This window comes from Monodelphis domestica, chromosome 6 (genome assembly GCF_027887165.1).
Source record: "Monodelphis domestica isolate mMonDom1 chromosome 6, mMonDom1.pri, whole genome shotgun sequence".
NCBI classification, from domain to species: domain Eukaryota; kingdom Metazoa; phylum Chordata; class Mammalia; order Didelphimorphia; family Didelphidae; genus Monodelphis; species Monodelphis domestica.
In genome coordinates this window covers 188,088,693-188,112,359 of record NC_077232.1, presented here as the reverse complement: position 1 = coordinate 188,112,359, position 23,667 = coordinate 188,088,693, and the positions used below count along the sequence as shown (strand labels likewise).

The following is a 23,667-nucleotide window of genomic DNA, read 5'->3' as shown; positions in this document are numbered from 1 at the left end:
ATCCAGAGGAAGAACTGTGGGAAACAGAAGAAAATCAGCTGCTTGATCAAGTGGTTTAATGGGGATATGATTGGGGATGTAGACTGTAAATGATCACCCTAGTGCAAATATCAACAACATGGAAATAGTTCTTGATCAATGACATGTAAAACCCAGTGGAATTGCTCATTGGCTATGGGGGGTAGGGAAGGGGGAGAAGGGAAAGAACAAGAATCTTGTAACAATGGAAAAATATTATAAATTAACTAATTAAATAAAAATTTCCAAAACTTATAATAAAAATAAAAAGTGCAGTACATAGAAAGTAAAACATTGTGGAACTATCAAATGTTATCAATTTTGCTACTAGTAGCAATGCAATGATCCGGGATAATCCTGAGGAACTTAAGAGAAAGAATGCTATCCACATCAAGGGAAGGAACTGTGAGGGTAGAAACACAGAAGAAAAGCATATGATTTATCCATTAAAAAGTACCATAGTTCAGTCAAACCTAAATTTCTGAAAATCTATTCAACTATATGTTCTTTCTTGTGTAGCTTTTCATTGCATTTATCTAGCTCTGAGGAATATTAAAGTCAATGATGATGATGATGATGCTCTTATCCATGCCTTTTTTCTGATTCTACTAGTTATCCTTTTAGGAACTTCAATGCTATACATATATATGTTATAATGTTATTTTCCTATTGTCTTTGATATTTTAAGCACAATAGTGTCCCTATTTATCTCTCTTGTCATTATCAATATTTTTGTTGCAAACATGATTTCAGAAAAAAATAGCTTCCATGGAAAAATATTTAATTTAAAAATAAAAATACATTAAACTATTTTTTAAAAAAGTAACTTGTATGTGTATTTTAAGAATCACAATAACTATAATAGGTTTTGTCTTTCTTTCCCTTCATTTACACTCCAATGATTTCTAAAACTGTCTGAATCAAATAGGGTTGATCAAAATAAAATATAACCCTAATTCCTATGATACACTTAACTGACACAGGAAAAATGATTTTTAAAAAATTTTCCATTTTAATTAGTTTATTTAGTCAATTTAGAACAGTATTTCTTGGTTACAATAATTGCATTATTTCCCTCCCTCCCCTCCTCCCACCCTTCCCACAGCTGACATGCAATTTCATTGGGTATTTCTTGTGTCCTTGATCAGAACCTATTTCCATGTTGTTGGTGTTTGCATTAAGATGTTCATTTAGAGTCTACATCAGCAATATCCCCTCGACCCATGTATTCAAGCAGTTGTTTTTCTTCTCTGTTTTTACTCCCACAGTGTTTCCTCTGAATGTTGACAGTGGTTTTTCTTGTAGGTTCCTCCGAGTTGTCCAGGGTCATTGCATTGCCACTAATGTCCATTACATTTGATTGTACCACAGTGTATCAGTCTCTGTGTACAGTGTTCTCCTGGTTGTGCTCCTCTCACTCTGCATCACTTCCTGGAGGTTGTTCCAGTCCCCATGGAATTCCTCCACCTTATTATTCCTTTGAGCACAATAGTATTCCAAAATGATTATTTTTAAATAGAAAAAGACTTGAACATTCTCTACACCCTTGGACTTCCCAGGAGAAATTACTTCCTGAGACTGCTAGTATTTCAGACTTAAACAAGTCCTGAGTCAGTAATATCATAGTTATCTTAAAAAATCAGAGCATTTGTTAAGTACCTACTAGGTGCTAAGTGGTACAGTAGGCCTTGAGAATGCAAAGACATAAAATAATCCAGGACCTAAGCTTATTTTTGATCAGGGAAAAGCACATGTTCACATCGTAGTAGATACAACATATATATGTATATACATACATATATATGTGTGTGTGTGTGTGTGTGTGTGTGTGTATATATATATATATATATATATATGCAAGGGCAAACAGCAAACAAGGCAGGTTCTGGGGAAGGAAGGAACATTAGCAACTGGGAGGGTCAAGAAAGATGTCATGAATACATCCAGTGTCATGGTATGGAGATGGAGATAGATATTTCTGTAGGAGAGAGAAAGCAAGTGAGTTATGTCTAAGGCTAGAAAAGTACAAGGGGGACAGATTGTAAAGTTCTTTAAATGCCAAAGAGTTGGTTTTTGTTTGTTCTGAGGCAGCAAGGTGGTATAAGTGAAGAGAGCCCTGGGGCCCGGAGTCAGGAAGATCTAAGTTCAAATCTGACCTCAGATATTTACTAGTGTGTGACCCTGGTCATTCCACTTAACCTCTGTTTTTCTGTTTCTTTACCTGCAAAATGAGGATTGTTGTTAGGATCAAGTGAGATAATATTTGTAAAACACAGTAGCTGGCACATAATTACTATATAAATGTTTATTTTCTTTTCTACCAAAAAAAAAGAGTTTGTATTGTACCCTAGAGGTGATAGGGAGTCATTGAAACTTCTTGAGGAGGGTAATGACACAGTAAAACTTGTGCTTTAGGGATATAACTTTGATAGTTGTATGGAATGTGGATTAGAAAGGCAGAGAATCTGGAGGCAGAGACTAGTTAATAGGGTATTGTAAAAGTCCAGGCAAGACATAATGAGACCCTGAACTAGGGTCCTGATTACATGAGTGGAGAGGAGATTAATACAAAAGATGTTATGGAGGAAGACTTAGACAACACTTGGCAACTGACTGACTCCGTGTGGGAAAGGAGAGGGGGGAGCTGAACAAGACTTCAAAGTTGTCCATTTTTCAGACTAGAAGGATGATGATGCCCTCAAAAGATATGGGGAGGTTGGGAAGGGCTTCTACTGACTTCCAGATCTGGGAGGGACTTTACAGATCATCTGGTTCAATCTCTTCATTTTACTGAGAGGAAACAGTGACTTGGGGAGAAGAAACAACTACTCACTGGCTTGAACGGAAGTGGATGGAAGTGACCAGGAGAATAAGGAGCATGTCCATGTCCTCTGATTCCATGTCTATTGACAAGAAGGTTTTGAGAGCTAAGGAACAGGCAGAGATAAAGCTGTCTAGGTTCTTTTTTAATAAGAAAGGGGAGTTGCTTGGCCATAGAGATGATGTATATGCCTGCCTACATGGATTGTCTAAGTGTAGCTCTTAGAGAGACAGAGATGAATCTTGCTCAGCCCTCTAGAAGTGAGACTGCGGATTCCTGCATGGAAAGGAGGAGAGGAAGTATTGTGCTGCTTCCCTCTGCGAGAGAGGTACCAGATTAGAATTTTGTCTAACTTCCCCATACATACACACACACACACACACACACACACACACACACAGTTGTTTATCTAAGGGAATGCTTGTTTTAAGTTCAAGCTGCTTTCTTGGTCTCTGACCTCTCGAGAGGAAAGCTCATGGAGGAAGTATTTCTTCTTTCTCCTCAAAAAATAGTTACACAAAAGACCATCACAAATAATGAACAGAGAGCAGACCCATTTATGTAAGCACATAGCAAAGAGATATCAGAGAAGTTATATAAATTAGAATATACGTAGGATGAAGGAGCTGTCCCACTGGAAGTGATATATTTCAGTTCAACGGAGAGAGAGAAGGCTCCATTTTAATCAAAAGGGAATTCCCCAAAGTCTCAAATAAGGCAAGCTGGAAATTAAGGTCAAGCTGAAGAAACTGGCTTTCCACTGTATGTCTGCCTTCCAAAGTCTGTTCTTTCTCTCCGTAGGTTTCTCCCCTGAGTAAATCTAGGACCACATGGATTATATCACAAAGGATGAAGGTTTCTTCTCTTCCAAGTTCTCAAAACATCTCTGTCCTTCATGCAGATGTGCAAAGCTAATTCATCATTCTTTCCACCAGTGAGGAGAATTTTATGTCAGTATTCCAGGTTTGAACCTGGGTAATAGTGACAATAACAATAATAACAGTAATTCATATTTATGTAGCTCTTCTTTAAGGTTTACAAAGCATTTTATGTACATTACTTCATTTAATCCTTAGAACTACCTTGTACAGTGGGTATTATTGCATTATTGTTGCCTCCATTTTGCAGATGAAAAACTTGGGGCTCTGAGAATTTAAGTGACTTTCTCAGAGTCACACATTTGTATCCTTTATCTTTGCCCTTCATACTCATAGGTACATGTCTCTGCCCCTGAAATGAAGCAGGACACAACTTCCCCCATGCCCTCCCTAAATCATGAGATCACCCTAACTTCCTTGCTCCAATGCATAGTGAGAAGGAAGGACCTATAGAGTGTATATAAAATTCTTAAGGAGTTTGATTTCCTATGAAAAGTCTTGGCCCCCAAGACCCACAGAGCCTGAAGTTTCATCTAGGATTCTTAACCTTTTGTGTGGTCATGGACTCCTTTGGTGAAGCCTACAGCTCCATAGTAAAATGATGCTTTTAAGAGCATAAAATGAAATATGTAGGATTAGAAAGGAAACTAATTGTGTTGAAATAGAATTATCACAATTTTTCTTAAATTCACAGACCTCAGATTAAGAACCCCTGGAAGAAGGCACATAGGGTAGAAACCAGCATGGTCTTCAGCACCCTGGGGGGCAGCCAGAATTGGTTAGCAGTTACTTCCCCAGGAGCACCACGATCCCTAAATTATAGCTTCTCAAATGAGCAGCTCTTACTAGAGGGCTTTAGGTAAGTGTTGCTTCCTCTGTTCCCCAAGCTCTGGTTCCGGAGTCTCTGATGATATGGCAGTGTTATGAAACATGTCAGATTCTTTGATCAGCCACCTGTATGATTGGCAATGCTGTGCTTTTCAAAAAGGTACAAATTAGACCAATTCCTCAGTCCGGATGGAAAGCTGGCAATTCCCTCACTAATAAGGATGTGACCTAAATAGCAGCTGCCTCAGCATGGAACGAGCAGCTGCCTTCAAAATGTTTGTCAGCACTGACTTCAGGGGAGAAATAGAGCATGAGTTGACTAAGCAAAGGTTTCATTATGTGGCTTGGTCCAAGAGCAGTGCTGAATCCATTGTCGCCTCCCACAAGAACCAAGTCATTTAACCACTGTTTTTGCCTGGCACTCAGAGGTCTCCACAATGTGGAGTCACTATGCTTTAGGCTTATTTTATACTAAACGCCTTTGTGTTCAACCATGTGCAACCAAATTGGACTACTCTCTGTTTCTAATACAATCTGTCCTTTCCCTCCTCTGTGCCTTTGCTCATGATCTTCACTATTCCACAAATGCCTTCTCAATCCCAAATCTATCATTCTCCAGATGTTTAATTTCTTTTCACACTACAGTAGGATATTTAAATTTTTTTCTTCTTATTTTTTTGTACCTGAAGTATATGAAATCAGCATTAATGTTTTTGGTTTTTAAGGATAAGTTTAAAATATCTATTAGTCCTAATACTTATGCATACCCCAGAGCTTTAGACTGTGAAAACCTGCCATTGATTGTTAAATATAATGGGATTTTTATTAATAATTATGTCTGATTTCAGAAGAAGGGATCACAAAAGAGCCATTACACAGTGCGAGAAGCACAAGGTCAAGGAGATCAACAATCCCTGTGGGACTGGTGAGAATCTGCTCCAAGAAACTGGACTTGTTTTGAGGTTCAAGGAAGTGGCTGTTTGACAACTTCAGAGGCTGTACTTCCCAGTGCCAGAATTGTTACAAGTACCTTAGTTTGGTTTTCATTTTGGCTCCCCTATCCCTGAGAGTGAAGGAAAAGTCAGACCAGGGAATCATATTTCCCTTTTACCTCAGAATCTAGTCCCTGCTTTTCTATAGTATGGCAATTTTCTGTAGTCCTGGCTGCCATTGGGTAAATGCTATATTGCTACATTCGTCCTGCAGGTTTATAGTACATAAAATACTTTGATTGAGCCTTGTTGGTGATTCAAGGACCTGTTATGGATTTATTCTTGTTTACTCATAATTTTATACAGATAAGATTTATATATATATATATATATTTTCCCCAGAATTTATTTTTTCTCTTCTATTTTTTTAAATGTTTTTGGTTTTCTTTTGACAATTGATTCATATACCCTATAACTCAGCCATTTATCCCGAGGTGATTCTGGTGTTGGCCAACACCCTTTTCAGAGGGAATTGTATAATTATCCTAAAATCCAAGTTTTGAAATCTTTTGGAGAAATTTTGGGAAAAGAAACTCACCAACACCCCAAATTAAGAAAACAAATCTTTTGAAGAAGTTGCCATAAGAAAGCCTATGGAAACCACACACTGTATCAAAAGATCCAAAGTGAATTTTGGAATGTAATGAACTGAACTGAAGGGGTTTGAACATATCATTTATTCTGAATGTAAACTCTTATACCAATGGGGAATGCCCTCTGATTGGCTTTTTTTTGTCAATGCATCTATCAATCATTGTTTTTGTTTTCTTTCTCTTTTCTTTCCTTCTTATCTCTAAGTTGTTGCAACCTCTAGGAGAATCTTTAGACGTATAAGCTGGTTATGGGGAGACTAGGCATGTTAATCTTTCAAAACTCTCAATTGGGGAGAATTCAACCTACTCATTTCCTGATATCACAGGAGGACTGTGAAAAGGGAATTACCCTTCCTTTGTTTTCTTTGATATAATCAATTAGTGTTTACCATTGAGATGTGCAAGTACAGATGCACCCTCAGAGATAGGAAATTGGAAAGATAGAGACAGGAAATTGATCCCACAAGCACTTCCCCCTGGGTGGTGCCAGGCAAATTAAGGAACTATGATTGGTTCTTGAGAGATGAAATGGAAGAAATAGTGGATGGCAAAACCTGTTTATAAGGGGAGACTATAAAAATAGACTCAAACTCTGGACTTCAATCCCCACAAGCCCTTGCTCCACTTCCCCAAAATGCTTTGTAATCTCACTGAATTCTCAGGTGGTCCGAGATCGAGAAGGGATTTAACCTGATTGCAAAGGCTTTTGTGGTCTTTTTTTTTTTTTGGACTTCCGTTTTGGAGCAGAGGTGGCTCTTTTCATAATGTAGGTGAGGTCTTGTCTAGGCCTCTCTGGCCTAGGCACATGTTTCTTAGTCTGTATTTTCTTTAATCCTTAATCTTTAATAAACCACATAAAAATATAATACTCCTTGCAGAGAGAAACTAATTTCTACCTGCTGATATCCTTTATATTATTTTGTACTAAAATTCCTGATGTTAAGGAACTTACATTCTAGGGGAGGGATACAATTTTTATGTAAATAAGTCAGTTAACAAGCATCTAAGTGCACCATGTACTTTGCACAAAGGAAGGTAAAAATATAGTCTGTGCCCTCAAAGACCTTATGCTCTAAAAGGAGAGATAGCATACAAATGGCTAGCTAGATATAGGATGGATATATATATATATATATATATATATATATATATATATATATAAATTAGAAAGAAGGTAATCTGAGAAGGAAAGCCTCTAGCAACTGACTAGCCACCCACTGAGGGGTGGGGAACCATCTAATAAAAGGTAAACCATAAGGGAACAATGGATGGATTCAGACAAAGGACTCTAGAAATATTTAAGATAGTTGTAAGAACTAGTAACTGAGTTAGTTGAGGGGATCAGGGAAGAATTCATGGAGAAGTTGGCATATGAAAGATAATTCTAAAAGGTTGTGATGATGGAGTGTATTCTAAGTATTAGCAATGGATTTTGTGAATTTCAAGGACTTAGAATACTGAATTTGAGAATGAGTTGTTTGTCCATTTTGGCTGAAATCTAGGGTTCATGAAAGGGAACAACATAAAACAAAGCTAGAAAGGTACATTGGGGTCAAATTATCATGAGTCTTAAGATGCCAGACTTGGGAATTAGTACTTTATCCTTAAGACAATGGGAAGCCATTGATGACTTTTGATTAGGGAAGTGATGTGATCAGACCTGTGTCTTAGAAGATTTGTTATTCTTTTTAAAGAAGAATTGATTGGGAAGAGGAGAGCATTGAATGAAATGACAAAAATTAGGAGATTATTGGAATTGTCCAAAAGAGAAGTAAGAAGTGGCTGAACAAGGGGAGTGACTATAAATTGAAAGAAGGAAACATTCACAGGAGACAATTTGAAGTTAAAAATCAAAAGTAATAATTGCCTGGATATGTGGGGTTAGGGAGAGGGAAGAATTAAGAATGACTCCACACAGTTACACAGCCAAGGTGAAAAGAGGAATTCTGTTGTTCTTTTAAAAAAAATAAGAAGGAAAAAGGGGGGAAAGGAAGATAGAAAAGCTTCAAGGGGGAATGAGTTAAGTGAGGAAGATGATGAGTTGAGTTTTGGCAATACTGAATTTGAGGTACTGACAACACATTTAAATAAAGACTAGTATAACTAGTAGTTATAGATTTTGTGAAGGGAATCAAGTCTTTTTTTTGTAATTAAATTTTATTTCATTTTCAAATAAAGATCTCCCTTTCCCCCCTCACCTTTTCTCCATTCCCTCTATGAGAAAATAACTAAAATAAAACTCCTGTTAGAAATATGTGCAATCAAACTAAGTAAATTCTTTAATTGGTTATGTCCAATAAAATCTCTCCAAATCTATGCTCTGAGTTTATTATTTCTATATCAGAAGATAGGCAGCATGTTACATCAATGAATCCTCTAGAATTGTTATTGGTCCTTGTGTTGATCAGAGTTCTCAAAGAACATACATCTTGAAGTGAACCTAAAGAGATGACAATTATAATCATGAGACTTGACCTGATGGTCTCATAGACTTATGAGACCAGCAAAGGAGAGAAGGTAGAAAGAAAAAAAAAGAGAATCCATGGAATTTCCAAAGTTAAAGGGTCAGGAAATGGATGATGATCCAGGAAAAGAAACTAGAAATGGTCACACAAGTAGTATTAGAACCAAGAGAGAATAGTCATAAAAACCAAGGAGGACAAACTTATCCAGGAGGAAGATGTGATCATCAGTGTCCAAAGCTATATTGGTAGGGTAAGCTCAAGGGAATGGTACGGTCATATTTTTTTTAGGCGAAGACATTAACACTTTCTTATTTAATATTTTGCATTTAATTAAAATCAATGTTTTCTCTCTCTCCCACTTTCCTGCCCCTCCCCCACTATAAAAAGGAATATAAAACAAAAACAAAACCCTTGTAACGTATATATCAAGACAAATTCCCACATTGGTCATGACCAAAAATATGTGTCTCAATCTGTATCCTGAGTCCATCACTTCTTTGTCAAAAGGTGGGGTCATCATGCATCTTTCGAAATTGTGGTTAGTCATCATGTTGAACAGAATTCTTAAGCCTTTCAAAGTTGCTTGTCTTTTCTATGAGCAGGGAGCAGGCAGTTTGGAAGAAGTCATTAAGTAGAGGAAGGAATTTAAGGGAAAGGAAATGATTGATGGACAAACCATATCATGGAGTGAATAAGAGAAAAGACCACAAGAAGAGGGGAGCAAGGTTGCTCAGTGAATAAAGAGCCAGGCCTGGAGATGGAAGGTCCTGATTTTCAATCTGGCCTCAGATACTTCCTAGTTGTGTGACCCTAGACAAGTCACTTAACCCCAAGGCCTAGCCCTTACCTCCTTTCTGCTTTGGAACCAATATTTAGTATTGATTCTAAGACAGGAGGTAAAGCTGATTTTTTTTAAAGAGTATAAGGAGTTGACCATCACAAGAATTGCTGCCTCACCCTCTAAAACAGGAGTCTTACAAAGACTTAAAGCTGTTACAAGACATGGAGTAGATGAGAGCAGGAAGGAGAGAATGGATGGCTTTGAATGCTCAGTAAAGTAGAACATGTGGTCTTGTAGAAAGTCAGAGATTAGGGTTGAAGAGAAGATTTAGAAGAGCCATGATAGCTGTCTCTGAGTATTGAAGGACTGTCATGAGAAGGATTCTACTTGCTTTGTGAGGATTCTGAGGTTGGAAAGAGGAATAAAAGATAAATGTTATAAAGATGCAGACTTGATGTAAGGATGAGCTTCCTAATAGAGTGACCCAGAATTAGACAGGTGGCTGCCTTGAGGTTTTCAAGTGAACAATGGAGGGCCATTTGCTAAAAATCATTGTGGCGGGGATTTTTGTTCAGGGATGTGTTGGACTCAATGACTTCTGGGGTTCCTTCCAGCTCACACAGTCAGTTTCTTTCAGACATGAAGGCCTGAGAGGTAATGAGATTGTTGCCCTATCCTCCACAATAAATTTTTTTAAAATGCAGGAAGATTTAAGGGTTCCAGTGGACTGTAAGCTCAAGATGGCTCACAGTTATTTGGCAGTCAGATATTATTTTGTTCTGATGTTGCATTAATAGAATTGTGTCCAGTGAGATAGGTGGTAGAACCCACTGTATTCTAACCTGATCAGAGCACATCTGAAGCCATTGCCCATGCCTCATTTCCACATTTTGGGAGGGACACTGGCAAGCCAGAGAGAAAAGAATGACAAAATTAGTAAAGTTAGTAAAGCACGGTACATCAGAATCAATGGGAAAGACTGGAGACTTTTAGTCTGAAGAAAAGGACCCTTGCCAAAGGAGGCAAGGGAATGTGAGGAGATGGGAATAAATAGAATTGCCTTTAAATACATGCAGGGTTGTCATGTAAAAAAGGAATTAGACTGACTTTGCTCAATCCTACAGAAAAAAAGTAGGTCCAGTTGAATAGAGCTAGATTCCTGGTGAAATAAATATGTAAATGAAATAATATAGACAGGCCTTCATAAACTTTTCTAAAGTGCTATATAAATATTATTATTATAAGGAAAATTTGCTTACAATTAGAATTATATTTTTAGATCTCAAAGAAAATTTTGAGTCCTTTTTACAGATGAGGAAATTGAGACTGAGAGGTTAAATGAGAAGCCTAGGATCATACAGCTAGTAAGTGTCTGGGGGAGGATTTGAATTCAAGTCCCCCAACTATCCACTGGGTGCCCTAGCTATGAGGTCCCCCAAAATGGAACAGACTACCAGAGTAATGAGTTTCTTATCATTGAAAGCCTTCAAAGAGGCTGAATGACCAGTTGAGGAGCAAGATGTAGAGAAATCCATGATTTGAATGGAGATTAGATCTGATGCCTTCTGAGTTCCCTTCCAACTCTAGATTTGATTATGCATTACTGTCTATTAAAGTGTGAATTCTTTGAAGGCAAGAGTTGTTTTCAACCTTTCTTTGTAAGCCCTGGGTCTGGCATAGTGCTTGGCACATAGTCAGCACTTAATAAATGATTAATGGGACAGCTAAGTGGCATGGTGGATAAAGCAACAATTCGAAGACAGGAGGTCCTATGTTCAAATCTGGCCTCAGACATTTCCTAGCTGTGTGACTCTAGGCAAGTCACTTAACCCAGATTGCCCAGTCCTTATAACTCTCCTGTCTTAGAACAGATGCTAAGACAGAAGGTAAGGATTTTTTTTTTAATACAAATTTTTAAAAATGTTTATTGATTTGACTTGATTCCATGACATTGTTTCAATGGCAACCTACATTTTAAGTTTTAAAACTCAGCTTCTCCAGCTATTTACTAATCAATTCTTGATACATGTGGCTCACGAATATTCTTATTTGCTTCTAAACTCAGATTGTTTGCTTGAGCTTCCTTTCCCTGGGGAGGCCTGCCTATTCTAATCCCGAACTCTGGCAATCTTTCTGGAAGTAGAAATAGGGACAAAATCAGAACTGTATCCAAGAGAGTTACATGAATCACAATGAGGGGAACTTGGGATGAATGCCCGGCATGGAAAGAACTGGGCACCTCTACTCCACAGTGCCAAGCAATTGGTGGGCACTGTGACTGGCTAGTGTCTGAGAAAACTGTGAATGTTATTCTGAGACACAGCCTCTCTTCTAATCTATAAAAGAGAAACTCAGGGGGGCTATGTTTAGATTTGTGTATATGTCCTATCTTGAAGCTATAACATTTCAATAGTTCTCATATATTTCATAGTCTCTGAAGACAATGTCACAAGGTCTTGGGAGGTAGAAAGTTGGTCTTCAACTCTAAGAATGATTGTATCATTCCAAATCACTCTGTTATCACCTCACGCCCAGCAAGTGGCACATATGGTACACACACACACACACACACACACACACACACACACAAAGTGAAAGGACTGGCACACTAATACACTGTTAGTGGAGCAGAGAATTGGTTTGACTATTCTGGACAAGAATTTAGAATTCTGTGAGAAAAATAATTGACCATTTATTGAAAAGAGATCAAAGCTAAAAAAGCAAAGTCTCAAACATACCAAACTATTGAGAGTAACATTTTCTGAACAAGCAAAGAACTGGAATGACTGAGCAAATTGTAGGACATGAAGACAATGAAATATCATCCTGGTGTAAAAAACAACAAATGCCAAGAATTCAGAGAAAATTCTGAAAGGCTTGTGTGCACTGATGCAGAAAGTATACACACTGACTACAAAAATGTAAAATGAAAACTCAACTCGGATTAGTTGTAATGACCAATCTCAGTCCAAGGAAAACAAATGATGAACGAAAGTGGCCTCCTTAGGCGGGGGAGGTAGAGGGAGGTGGAGAACATGGGGTGGAGAGTGTGCTGGGCACTGTCAGACACAGCATAGCCATGGCCACTGGAATACTGATTTTGCTGAATTCCCTTTGTTCCAAAGGAGGCTTGAAGCAGCAATGCAACAATCCAGGACAATTTTGAGGGACTTATGAGAAAAAACACTATCCACAGTCAGAAGAAAAACTGTGGGAGTAGAAAAACAACTGCTTGATCACATAGTTTGATGGGGACATGATTGGGGATGTAGACTCTAAATGATCACCCTTGTGCAATTATCAATAACAGGGAAATGGGTTTTTACATGTATAACCCAGTAGAACTGCTCTGGGAGGGGGAGGAAAGAGGGGAAGGAAAGAGCATGAATCATGTAACTATGGGAAAATATCCTAAATTAGTTAATTAAATAAAAATGAAAAAATGAAAAAAGGAGGTTTGAATAGGAGGGGGCATTATTTATGGGGAAATCATTGGTCTGAAAACAAAAGGCATCAATAAGACTTGAAAAGATTTTCAAAATCCAAAAAAAGGAAAGAAAGTTACCCAGTGAGCCTCCTCCAGTGAGGCAGCTGGTAGCTTGGGCAGACTTGAGGAACTGACTTTAGACAGAGGAAAAGCAGAGCACAGGAGATTGGGTTCTTTGGAGCTTCCCTTCAGTGATCAGGATCAGCTAGGGAGTAGTTGGAAGGAAGATTAGCACTCTGAAAAGAACATTAGATTTGTGCAGCTACATAGTACATTGGCTAGAGAGGTCAAAAAGACCTGAGTTCAAATTTGGCCTCAGTCACTTAAGAGCTGTGTGACCCTGGGCAAGTCAGTTAACGCCTATTTGCTTCAGTTTCCTCATCTGTGAAACAGAGATAAATAAGTATTGCAGTAAGAATCAATGAGATAATTGTAAACTACTTAGCAATGTGCCTGTTACATTGTAAATGTGCTGTGAATATTAGTTATTGTTATTGTTATAGACAGAAGTCTTAGATTCAAATCCTAACTCTTCTACTTACTGGCTGTGTGTATACCTTAAACAAGTTATTTCCCTTACCTGGACCTGTGTCCTCATCTGCCAAAATGAGGTTAAAGTAAATGCTTGGGAAAGTCTTCCAAGTGAAATCCTGAATTGCATCCGTTCTCCCTTGGTAGATAGTACTTCACCAAGGGCACAATTCTCACCAGGGCACAAAAGGGAAGTAAAGAGGAAACAACTCCAAACTTTGCCCAGGGTGCACAAATACCTTGACCTGGCCCTGTCAGGCACCCACCTCCTCCCACCAGAGGGGCAGAGAGTGACCTTTTAAGAAAATGATTCAAAGGAAGAACTGTGCGAGTAGAAACACAGAAGAAAAACAACTGCTTGATGTAGACTCTAAATGATCAACCTAGTACAAAGATTAATAATATGGAAATAGGTCTTGATCAATGACACATGTAAAACCCAGTGGAATTGTGGGTTGGCTATGGGAGGGGGGTGAGAAGAAGGGAGGGCAAGAACACAAATCTTGTAACCATGGGAAAATATTCAAAATTAATTAATTAAATAGATTTTCAATTTTAAAAAAAGAAAGAAAATTATTCCAAAGGCAAATCGGTTATTTTAAGAACCATTCTGAAAAAAAGGTGAAGACTTTCTGTAGTTTGCATTCAAAACTCCACCAGAACAGCAGGAATAGAGAGATCTGAGGGGCAGCAATCATAGATGAACAGTAAATAAGGGAAGGGGAAAATCTGGAACTCCAGTTTTCGGAGGAATACCACAGCAGTAGGTCCCATTTGCTTGAGCTTTGGGACCAACCGGAGGCTGACCGGTGCGTGGAAGGAGAACACGGTAAATATGAAAGGTCCCAGGACCTGAAATTTAATCCCAAATTGGACACATTCCTCATGTGACATCAGGCAAGTCATTTAAACTGTCTGTTTTCCCATATGTGAAATGGAAGAATTGGACTAGGTGACCTCAACCATCCCTTCCAGCCCTAGTTCTGTGATTTTGTAGAAGCACTTTCTTTCTCATTCCCGATTTAAGCACTTTTATTAATTAAAAAAAAAAAGAGGTGTAACTGAGCTCTGACATCAAGACGGCTACACCCCTAAGAGGGGACAGAGAAAACTGAGCTGCATTTCCTTCTTGAGCTAAACCAAGAGGTAAGCTGTGAAGTCTCACAGTGGAGCTAAGCCAGAATACACGAGGACACCCAGTAGCAGATCCAGACTTGCTGGCCCCACAGAGATTATGAAGCTTGGCCCCAAAACACGGAATAGCATGCACATGTAAGAGATGCTGATCACTCCGCTGACTGTCTTTCATTTCAGATGAATGCCTTCCTTCCCCCCATTCTGGCCCAGATCCCACTTCTAGTGCTACAGAGGACTCACCAAGCACTTGGGGGTTTGTGCTACAGGAAAATACCTCCCATCACCTTTTTGGAAACTGTGGTGACGTAACTCCATCCGACCCACCATCTGGTCTTCTTACCAAGGAAGCTAACTGAACACACCTCAATCCCCCAATCACACCAAATTAAAAAGCTGAGGATAAGATTCAACTCCCATAAACAGGAACTTTATTAAACTGCATGTTGTTGAAGAACGTATAAATGGTCCATTAAATACATTCAGTTCATCTTACACAAATTTATATAGAAACTTATTTACATTTTCTGAAACTCACTTAAATTATTTTTTTTCCAATCTTACTACCAATAAAAGGTAATAAAAATCAATCACCTGCTCAGGCAGATGAACACACAGAAGATATATATGGAACTAAATACGACTCCATTTCATAGCAAGTCCAAGGACGGGAAGCCCCAAACAGCTTATAAGATTTTTCAAGCAAAATCTCTTTTTAGAAGTGTTTTCTTTCCATCTGGCTTTTCATTCAGCCCTGCATTTTCAGATACTCTAGTTTGGTTCCTCAAAGCAGGCCTCAGGGAAGATAGAGACTTTGGTGGGACTACATCTTTTGTTCTTTAAGTCTGGCAATCAGTGGTCTTACTTAAGTCACAAAGTTCATCCTGTCCCACTTGGCTGATTTATGGAAATAGAAAGGCAAATAAAATTCATTCTTACTGACAACACATTCTATCAGAGGAGGGAAAGAGTAACATCAACAACGTATTGATTGAAGTCAGTAACTGATCCGTGCTTGCCTAAAATACATTTGCCACTGTTGGACAGAAAATAAGATTTCACTAATAAGTAAATAAAAAGACAACTTTAAAAAAATAAAATAAAAAATTAGAATTACCTTTAGGTCCCTGTTGGCATAAATTACTCTCAAAGGGAAGAAGGAAAAGGGCATTTGGTAAAGCTGGTTAAGGCCCAAACCTTTCATCTGATTTTTATACCCCTCTCTTTTTTTCCCTGCCGATAAAACTTCTTTTGAAAGCAATGTTTGCCTATCCAAAAGTCGAGTTTTGTTTTTCTTTTAAAGCAAGATTCCAAAACCCTGTACAGACAGCTTCTCTCCATGCAATCACAGACCAAGGAAGACTCCTTGGGCAACAAGACTCTCCTCCACCTCTCTAACCAGAGTTTACACAAATTTTTATAGCAGCATTCACAGAATTTTACAGCAGATGAACAAACAGGGAGAGGAAGTAACAAATTAGTCCACAGCACTGAGTTAACCCCTTTCTAAGGTCCGGAAAACCAGGTGGTGGTTGTGCACATGGCGGCCACTCATCCAAACACTTTCCCCTGGAGAGGCCAGGCCTGCCCACCTCTCACAGTCCCTCATTTCCACTAAGCTCAGTTTTTAAATAGAAGAAACTGCAGTTCACAAGGAGTGGCTTTCTGCCCAGCAGAGAATTCTCTCCCTCCTCTCACGTGTTCTCTTTCTCTCATACACACACATAAACACACATGCATCAAAAACACACCTGGGCCCATGCACATGGAGCAGCGACCATGCCGTGAATTTATCGAGATGAAGCGAACCAGGGAACATCAACTTTGGGGTTTGCAGGCCACAAGGTCCTATTGCCAGCAAAAGGACCCCGAGAGAGGCACATCAGAGTCCTGAGGCCGAGGAATTAAAGGAAGACAGTAAAGATTTTCATATTAATGTCATTTTCTTCCCCTGTACTGTTCCGTGGGAGGCATTTCACTTAGAAAAGGGAACTGGGAATATTTAATTTATATCATCTTATAAAATGTCTTTGTCATACAAAAACTGGCCAAAAGTTTTTTTCACTTGTTATGTAAGAAGTTCATCTTGTATTTCCAAGCCCCCTCTCTCTCTCTCTCTCTTTCTTTTTTTGGAAAGGGGGGAGCATTTGATCATTTGCACCCATGCCAACAGCTCCGTTGGGTACCATGCCCTCAGCTCCATCACAGCAGCATACAATCTATACATTCATATTGTTCTTTTACCACGGGATGGAGAGGAGAGGACGGATGTGGGGTTTGGTCCTTGGAGGCTGTACCTTTAGAGACTTTAAAATGAACAGATTCAAAGTCAACCAATGTACTGGATCATGTGGAATAAAGACGTCCAATGTGGACATCCCACTTGCCAATCTGTTCACAAATCCCCAAATCCAGATCGGTGGTCTCAAGAGGAGAATACACCCAACTTATTTCCATAATGGATTCAGAATTTTCCCCAGCGTGGTCCTATTTGAATCCTTCCGTTTAAGAGAAGATTTCTCCCCTGTGCCTCTTCCTTTCAAAGAGGTTTCCCCTTTACCACTGGTGCTTTCACTGGGTTCTGGGCACTTTTGGGCAGTCCTTGCACTGCTGCTTCGTTTCAAGGAACTGCCATTCTTGGTTTGGGTGTCCTCAGGAGCCGTCTTCATCCTCAGCTGCCGCTGGGACGCTGCCCGGGTGATACCAGGCACCTTGGAAACAGGAGGCAAATCAGTTTTCAAACGCCTGGAGGAGGAGGCAACTGTGTTCCTGGCAAAGCTTGGGATGGGGGGTGGGACCCGAGGGACAGGTGGCGGGGGCTTGGGTGCCTCCTCAGCATCCTCCAATTCCTGAGGGTTGGTACGGCAGATCTTTGTTTCATCTGCCTTTGGCTTGGGGAGATTCCTGATGGGTTTGGCGCTGGGTTTTTTGAGGGAGGTCTTATGTTGCAGGGGATAGTCCTTCCCCAAACGGATGCTGCTGGACATGGCATTTCCCCTCTGCAGTCTCTGTTCCTCTGCTGCCACAGCTGCTGCTACGGCCACACCGGAAGGTCTTCGAGGGGACGTGTCCGCGGTGCCTCTGACAGAGCTTCGGCGGGACATTCGAGACTCTGTGTTGCTGGGGGCCTCCCGAGGGGTCACCCTGGCTGGAACTTCAGGCCGTTTCCAGCTTCCTGAACCTCTGCTGGATTTGGAGATGGGGACCACTTTGCGCATACTCTCATTTTCAGAGGCATTCAGGGTCCGCACTGGCTTGGAAGGAGGCCCCAGGCTACGCCGCATACTCCCAGGCTTGGGGGCACTCATAGGTGTATCTTTCAGGGAGTTTCTCTTTGGTCCTGCTGCCTCTTTCCCTTTGACTACTTTCTCCCTGGGCAGGCCACATTTGTCACCAGGTTCATTCTTCCCAAGAGCCAAAGTGGAGTCTTCCCTGGTGGGACTGAAATTTGGGATGGAAGGGACCCTGCTACTACTGGTCTCTCCCTCCGTGTCACCAGGATCAGAAGTGACAGAGCCATTCACTGGTTTCCCCATCTTTGATTCATGGCTTCCCACTTGGGGATCATTTCCTTCTGAGCAATCCAAAGTCAAGGAGCAATCAGTGGTGTCTGAGATGTAGAAAATAGGCCCAGCCTCTTTACTTTCAGACTCACTTTTGTCTGGGGAGGCAGGGACTGTACTGCTAGACACTGTAACATCAGCTACCATGTCCTTGGGGACCATGGCGCCATTTTCCCTTCCTGTCACTTTTTTAGAGTCTTTCCCAATAGGTACTGGGATGTCGTCACCAGCAGTAAGGGATGGCAAGCTCGCATCATCAAGTGATTCTGATTCCCCTGGGCTAGAGTCTTCAGAGGTAAACCTCGGGGGCTCCTCTTGGTTTGCTGGCTCCTGAAGGTCAAACTGGATCAAGCCATGAGCCAGCTCTCTTGCTTCAATCCCCATGGTCAAGGTGGACAATGGAGGGAAAGAGGCTAGAGGCTGCGCCCCAGGCCCACTGTCCCTTTGTAAGTTGCTATTATTGGCATGGCTCTGTGTACAGTAAAGGATAGCATTAGAATTCTCCAGACATGGATTGAGAAACTGGCCAGGCTGACTCGGAGGTGGATTATTGCAGACTTTCTCAGTCTCTGGGGCCGGATAGAAGTGTAAGTGATTTGAGTTAACATCCTTTGGTTCTGTGGGCTCCATCCAGGCCACTGAGGGCCTGGCCTGTCTTGTGCTGGTCCGAGGAAGGCTGTTGAATTTGTTTAAATCCTCCCCTGTGGAGGTCTCCAGGAAAGTGAGCAACTCTCGATCTGCAGAAGTACCCAGGGAAAGCCGGGACCGACGGGCGTTGGGGGGTCGGTGGGAAGGACTAACAGGCCTCTGATGCAAGAAGGGGAGGAAGTCCTCTAAGCCCTTCTTTGTCAAAAGTTCCACATCATTCTCACTGCTGCTCCTCCCAAAGCCCCCAAGCTCCCCAGCTGCCCAGGAACGTCTCTTCTCCTCCAGTCCCTTCAGTTTCTGTAGCTGGCGGAATTCTTGAATTTCTCTGTCCCTGTTGTCCTATAGAGTGGAGAGAAAAACTCCATTAAGGATACTAATAAGTCACAATGACATGTAATAATACATAATAATAACTGTATATGGTATGATACATAATATATGCCATAGTGTATATTGTATAATATACTATATATAATACACAATGTCATATATTGTATATGTTACATAATATTCTATATTATGCTGTATATAATACACAATATGTTATGTATTATGTAATAAATTATACTGTATATAATACATAATACATAATGTAATATATATAACATATAGTATATAATAATACATCATAATAACTGTATATAATAGTAACTGTGATAGCAACAAAAACAATGTTTTCTCATTTTGAGCCTCATAACAGTCCCTGTAAGCAGGTGATAGTATTGCACTCATTTTACAGAGAAGAAAACTAAAGTTGAGAGACAAGTGACTTTCACAGGGTCACACAGCTAGTACATGTCTAAAATGGGACTTGAATACAGATCTTTCTCATTTGAAATCCAGAGCTCTTTCTCCCTATTGTGGACATGTTGGCAGTTCCCAGAATTTAATATCTGAAATTAATCTTCATTCATTGTTGCTTAGGTGGACTCCACTACTCTCCAAACCTATGCTCTTTCTGCATCACTAATGTTCATCTACTATCCAATAGAATTGTGTGTTGGCTGTAGGAGTGGAGTGGGAGGAGGGGAGGGAAAGAACATGAATCATGGAAACATAGAAAAATATTCTAAGTTAATTAATTAAATAAACTTAATTTAAAGCTTTAGAACTTCACATATCATGAATCAAGAGCACAGAAGATGTAGTATGCCAGCCACCTCCTGCCAGAGAGGTGATACATGCAGAAGAAAACATAAAATGGATATTTCTCAATTTGTTTTGTTGGGTTATGCAGATGTTAAGCTCCTTTTCAATATGGGAGGAAGAAAAGATAACAAGTGCTTATACAAGTTTCATTTTTTTCTAAGGGTCTTTCTTTTCTTTTCTTATTTTTTTTTGTAACAATAATCACTTTATTTCCCTCCCTCCCCTCCACCCACCCTTCCCGAAGTCAACTCGCAATTTCATTGGGTATTACGTGTGTCCTTGATCAGAACCTATTTCCATGTTGGTGTTTACACTAGGATGTTCATTTAGAGTCTACATCCTCAACCATCTTTCTTTTCTTTTTAATTTTTTATTTAAGCATTTTTCCATGGTTCCACCATTCATGCTCTTTCCCTCCCCTCTAAGAGTCTTTTTAAAGCTCTTTCTAAAAGTATTACTCTTCATGGCACATGACAGAGAAATCAAAATACCATCGCAGCAGAAAGCACCTTCTTTTTTGGGCCAGCTCTTCCACTTCTGCAGAAATGTGCCTTCTAACACTCACACCCTTCTTCATCCTACCTCTCACCAGCCTTTTGCAAGCTATCGGGGTACTCTTCCCAATCAAATCCCCTCCACAAGCCCAGAAAGTAACAATACTCTCCCCACTCCCAGCAGCACTACTTCAGGCTAAAAGGTGAAGAACTTTTAGTACATTTCTGTCATGTAAATTCATGGCTAGGCTAACTAAGAAAAATGTAATCATTAGCCCTTTAAAATCAAGGACTACAATAATTGGAATTTCCCTTCCCCTTCCGCAAAGGGCCCTCTGGCTGAACTTCCCTGGCTCTCCTAGACCCTCCCCTTAGGTGTCTAGGCACTTCCTGAAGGGGCTGTAGTTCAGGCTTTACCACCCCTCCTCCCCCTCTTCTGGTCCAGCTGTGACAGGGGTGGAGACAAGCTCCTACTCCCAGGACAGCTGTGCTGAGACTATGAAGCAGGTGGCCTCATTTAAGGAGAAAAAGAAAAAAACGATTGGATTCCAGCCAGGAATAGGGGGCCTTTGAAAAAAGCCGATGGCAATGCTCCCTTTTCTGTCTGACAGCTGAGATCACTGCTTGGACAAGAGAGAGTCAACGTGGCCACAAGCTGTGTCGTGCAAGGGGAAGCCTGTGCCTCTAATTTCATCGGGAAAGGCTCTTCTTAAGCTGAAGTGATCAGTCCTAGCAACTGGCAATCATTGTGTTTTCCAAGATAAATGGAAGGAAAAAATAAATGGCTAGCTCTTCTTCTGACCTCTGAAGGGAAATGTAGAACTCTCCGAATGGAAGGAGGAAGGATAGGTAATTTTTTTAAAAGAAAGATTACTAGTTTTTTCTTTTAACCACTCCTGAATTTATAGTCAGCTACCAGGGTTTTCTGGGTCCAGGGCCTGGTCTCCAACTTGAGAATGTGACCTTTTCTTTAGGATAATCAATATGCTCCCTGGGTGCTCAATAAAAATACAAGACCTGTCTGCAGCAGAAGGACCAAGCAGATCTGACTTTGAGAACTCCAGGTACTGGTAGTGGAGTTTAAGTCAGATAAGAAAGAGAAGTCCAGGGTACTATAACACTATAACAATCCCCTCTCTTTGGGGGCGGAGGGAATTCTTGTGTTCTTGTGGGATGGACTTTAAGGAACTATCCTGAAGATGGCTTTTGCCAATAATTCCTGTTGCCATAAGTAAGCTTTACAGGAAGCCAAAAATGGCCTTGAGAGACAGATAGATAGATAGATAGATAGATAGATAGACAGACAGACAGACAGATAGAATGAGATTTTTTTAAATAAAAAGACACCACCTCAGACACTTCCTAACTAGGTGACCTTTGGCATGTCACTTGATACTCATTGTCTAAAGTAAAGGCTACTTATTCTCAGTAAGCCAAACCCTAGTGAGATAGTATTCTTTGCCATACACTGATCATCAAATTCAAAAATTCCTGAAACTGTGAATGCTGAGCTGATTTCCTAATTCAGGCAAAGGATCATGTTAGGAAAACAAAAAAAAAAATTAAAGTCGGGGAGGAAAATGCTGGTCGATATTAGGAAAACTTCCTGTCCTTCTTACCTTAACTGCTTTATCAAATTTGGTACAAAAGTCTCTGAATATCTGAAGGCACTCATCCAACTTCATAGTTTCTTTGTCTTCACAGAAAAAATCGATGAGGGCATGGGCCTCCTTCTGGAGTTCTTCTCTCCATCTCTCTAGTTCCTCCAGCTTTTGTAGAGCAAACTAAAGAAAAAAGAAAGAGGCAAAGCCATAAGCAAATAACATGAGCTGGCTAGATGCTCAGGACCTGGCATTTCCACTGAATCAGGCAGTATATACTAATCAAAAGGCATGACGCCTAGCTTTGAGTCCTGGCTTTGTTGATTACTGGCTGTGGGACTTCAGTCAAGTCCCTTTCACTTCTAATGACCTTAGTTTCCTCATTTATAAAATGAGAATCTTAGAAGAGATGACCTTGAAGGTCCCTTCCAATTTTACCTTCCCTGATTCTATATGATACTTGTGCCCTAACAGAAGTTCAAGGCCAGGAAGAAGTCAAGTTTATTGCTAATTTGGAAAATTCTAAGGACGAAAGGGGAAAAATTTCATCTCAAAGGGGACCCTTGTGGTGTGAGCTGAATCCTGGGGGGAAAAGGAGAAGGATGCAGAATTAGAAAGAACTAAACAGATTTAAAAGAGCTGTCATCCTTAGTGTGCACTGTTCTCATGTCATGGAAATACATTACACAGGCTCACAGGTACTGACCCTTTCTATATGTTAATCACAAATTCCCTATCTGAGTCCACTCCAAATTACTAGGTTGCTTTCTCCTAGGGCTGCCTCTATCTCTATATATCCATCCAGTCTGTTCAAGACTCACATCATCCCCAAACACATCACAGGTGTTTATCAGAATAATCCAAACTGATCCAGCAAAAAAAGTACTCAATTAATCCAGGTGGTTGAGAGGAATTTTAAACAGTCCCAAGTGATTTGGAGAGTTCTTCATCTGGTAGTGATGGCCTATTAAACCACCTGGTGAAGAATGGCAGCTCAGAGCCAAATAATTGAGCTACATCTCTGCCAATCCTCCCTCCTTCTAAGCCATTTGTTTTCTCTAGGATAAGACTCCAGGTTCCTCATAGGTTCTGATACTGTCTATTGAAAAAGAACATGTGTTCGGTCTCTTCTTGGAGAGTCCCTCAATCTTTTTCTAAGAAAGGATTTGCTTTTCACTTCCATAGAGTAGCAGGATCCTCTGGAACAAGGTAGGGAAGTGGGAAGTTGGAAGGGCTATGCTTTCTTCTAGCCAAAGGGAGAGAGCAGCCTAGCTAGGAGCTGCCAACATGTTCTGCTCCCTAGAGCTCTCAAGTTACCAATGGCCAACTATGGTGAGAAACAATGGTACTGACTTCCAACTGGGAGGGGCTTAGAGGCCATTTAGTCCAACCTTGCTATTTTACAAATGAGCAAGACACTGAAAGCCAGAGAAGTGACTTACTTGCCCAGTCACAAAGGTAAGAACCAAGTCTTCTTGATAGCAAATCCAGCATTATATATCCACTGTCCTTGCTCCTTCCTCCTTTTGTCCCCTGCCCCCAGCATGTCATCTTTCCTTTAGCTTGATACTTAAAAGGAAAAAACAAAAACAAAAACAAATTGGGGGAGAGGGGAAGCCTAGCCCTATGACTTCATCTGTACATGGCCCTCCTAGTGTGGAAACTCCTTTCCCTGATATAAACA

General features: G+C 40.3%; 1 protein-coding gene across 1 annotated transcript in view; it reads right to left on the bottom strand.

Annotated features, from left to right (window-relative positions):
- Positions 1–14,931: 14,931 nt before the first annotated feature.
- The window catches only part of FHDC1 (FH2 domain containing 1), a 55,945-nt gene continuing 47,209 nt past the window's right edge, over positions 14,932–23,667 (bottom strand). The window contains exons 11-12 of the mRNA XM_007496225.2: positions 22,002–22,166; positions 14,932–19,078 (exon numbers count right to left, since the gene is read on the bottom strand). Of these exons, the coding sequence (XP_007496287.2) occupies positions 16,976–19,078; positions 22,002–22,166 (2,268 nt within the window). The 3' untranslated portion in view covers positions 14,932–16,975. The remainder of the gene's footprint in view (positions 19,079–22,001; positions 22,167–23,667) is intronic.